Source organism: Pyrgilauda ruficollis, unplaced genomic scaffold, assembly GCF_017590135.1.
Source record: "Pyrgilauda ruficollis isolate IOZ18807 unplaced genomic scaffold, ASM1759013v1 scaffold2077, whole genome shotgun sequence".
Taxonomy (NCBI): Eukaryota; Metazoa; Chordata; class Aves; order Passeriformes; family Passeridae; genus Pyrgilauda; species Pyrgilauda ruficollis.
In genome coordinates, this window is record NW_024520063.1 from 719 (window position 1) to 3,198 (window position 2,480).

The 2,480-nt window shown below is 63.1% G+C and overlaps 1 protein-coding gene across 1 annotated transcript; it reads right to left on the reverse strand.

Moving 5' to 3' along the window:
• Positions 1-248: 248 nt before the first annotated feature.
• LOC121353485 (tenascin-R-like) lies at positions 249-2,309 on the reverse strand. The gene is made up of 4 exons (XM_041467357.1): positions 2,150-2,309; positions 1,453-1,614; positions 976-1,172; positions 249-478 (listed from the first exon to the last, which is right to left on the reverse strand). Exons 1-4 carry the CDS (start codon positions 2,292-2,294, stop codon positions 398-400), a joined length of 585 nt encoding a protein of 194 aa, XP_041323291.1. The 5' UTR covers positions 2,295-2,309; the 3' UTR covers positions 249-397.
• Positions 2,310-2,480: the final 171 nt, after the last annotated feature.

A 2,480-nucleotide genomic window follows, 5' to 3' on the forward strand; every position in this document is an offset into this window, starting at 1 on the left:
GTTCATCCCGTCCCACCCCATCCCTGTCCACATGTTCATGTTGCCCAGGCTGGGACATCTCAGCATCTCCAGGGCCAGTGGGGGATCGGGTCCAGCACTTCAAGCGGCACTGGGACCAGAACTGCAAGGAGCATTTGGAGCTGCCCTCCTCACCAAGGGGATGACCTTGACTCTGGAATGACTTTGACCTCAGTCTGACTCCGTGCTCTCTCCCGCCCCAGTTCCTGGTTCACCACAGGACAGGGGAGTCACCATCAGCTTTTATTTACCCCCCAATAAAAGTTTCGCCTTTGGAACTCCCCAGATCCCACGTGGGACCCCCCAGCATCCAGGGGGCCCCCAGACACCGGGATTCCCTAGCCCCAGCACTCAGGGGACCCCCCACCCCCCAGCCCCCTCAGCCACGCTGCGGCCGCAGCTTCATCTCGGTGAAGGGGATGGAGACGTTGAAGCCTTTCCAGGGGAACCAGTGGATGCCCTGTGGGGAAGGGGGGATTAAAACCCTTGTAGACTTCCAGAGACCTCCCCTGTAAAGTTCCCATAGACCCCCACAGACCAGAGAGACCCCTGCAGACCCTGTGGATCCCTGCAGACCTTCATAGATTCCTATGGGCACTCACAGACCCTCACAGATCTCCACAGACAAACCTCCAGAAACTGATCCCCACAGGCCCTACAGAATCACATAGACCCTGTTTTCCACAGAGCCCTGTGAAACCCTACAGACTCACAGACCCCTGTGGACCCCTAGAGACCCCCACAGGTTCCCTCATATATCCCCAAACCCCTCATAGTCCTAGAGTCCATCTAAAGGCTCCCTAGACCTCCCTATCCATTACCATAGATCCCTACAGCCCTTTAAAACGCCCACCAGCCCCTTGCAAAGCCCCCTTAGACCCCCCACCCCCCAAATTCCCTCATAGCCCCTCCATACCCCCCAATCCCCTACTCCTGGGTCCCCCCTCACCCCGGTACCTGGTGGTCTCGGGGGGTCCCGTAGCGCCCGTTCAGGTTGGCGTAGTGGCAGTTGCGGTACCACCAGGCTCCCCCGTAGGCCACGGCACAGGGTGGGGGCCGGGGCCGCCCCGAGGGGTCCCGGCGGTCCCGAGGGTCTCGGAAGTCCCGGTCCCGTGTCGAGAAGGGGCTGCCCGAGTGGTAGGAGAGGGCGTCCCCTGCGGGGAGCGCTGTCAGCTCCCCCAGGCACCCCCAAACCCACCAGGAACTACCAAAAGCCACCAGAAACCCCAATGCCCCCCGAGGTCCCAGAAGGCACCAAAGATTCCCAAAACACCCCAAGGACCCCAAAACCCACCAGGGACCTCCAAATCCGCCAGGGACTCCACAGACCCCTGCCAGCCAGTGGGTCCCAAAACCCCCAGGGATCCAAAATCCCTCCCGGACCCACAGAATTCCCCGGCGTCCCCGGGAACCCCCGAGCCCCGCTCTGCGCACCGGCGGTGCCGCTGAACGCTCCCACTGTGAGCCGGTATCGCTCCTCGGCGCCGCCGACAGCGAAGTCGCGATAGAGCGCGAAGGCGGCGTCGCGGGCGGTCCGCAGGTCAACGCGCAGCTCCGTGGGGGTCGCGGTCGTCAGCTCGTGCAGCGCCTCATTGCCTGCGCCCCAAAATCGTTCCGGCACCCCCCGACATCCTGCGAGTTCCCCTGTCCCCCCCACCTGCTGCATGTCCCCTGAAATACTGGGGACCCCCCCCCCAAACGCCTGGGGAGCCCTCAAGTTCCCCCTGGACACTTCGAGCCCACCCTGAACTCCTGGACGCTCCCCCACGAAACTCCTGGGGACCCTCCAAGTCCTTCCAGGACCCCTGGGGCCCCAAAACCAGACCTGAATGTCTGGGGACCCCCCCAAGTCCCTCCAGACCCTTGGGCAAACCCCTCGGACTCCTTGGTCAGTGCCTCATTCCTTGCACCCCACAACCTGCCTCCCAATTGCCTGGACCTCCCCCTTGGCCCCCTGGGGAGCCCCCAAATTCTGGGGGAATTATTATTCACCGAATACTCCCTGCTGCCCCTCCAGCAGCTGGCTCTCCTCAAAGTTCCCCCAGTCCCCCAAACCCCCAGAGTGCCTCTGTTGGCCCCACATCCCCTCAAATTTTTACACGTCCCCCCAGCCCCCCAGTGCCCCCCTCACCGAGCCAGAATTCGCCGCTGACGTTGCCGAAGCCGTGGGCATACGACTCCCACCCCCGCCAAAAGTCAGTGCTCCCGTCCTGGCGGCGCTGGAACACCTGGCGGGGGGAGTCAGGGGCACCCCAAAACCCCCCTGACCCCCCCATACCCCTATTTCCCTCCCATAAACTCTGTAGAATGCCCCCAGCCCTTCCCAGTGCCCCCCAGTTCCCCTTCCAGTGCCTCCCCATCACCCCTCAACCTCCCCAATGCCCCCCAACACCCTCTGCTTCTCCTGCAGGACCCCCCTATTGCCCCCAAAGCCCCTCTTTCCCCCCCAGAACTCCACAGAA

Coding starts and splice junctions, on each gene's coding strand:
- LOC121353485 (XM_041467357.1), bottom strand. CDS start 2,294: ATGGGGGGGTCAGGGGGGTTTTGGGGTGCCCCTGACTCCCCCCGCCAG. Junction 1,173..1,452: donor AGCGTTCAGCGGCACCGCCG/GTGCGCAGAGCG, acceptor CGCTCCCCGCAG/GGGACGCCCTCTCCTACCAC. Junction 479..975: donor GGACCCCCCGAGACCACCAG/GTACCGGGGTGA, acceptor CCTTCCCCACAG/GGCATCCACTGGTTCCCCTG.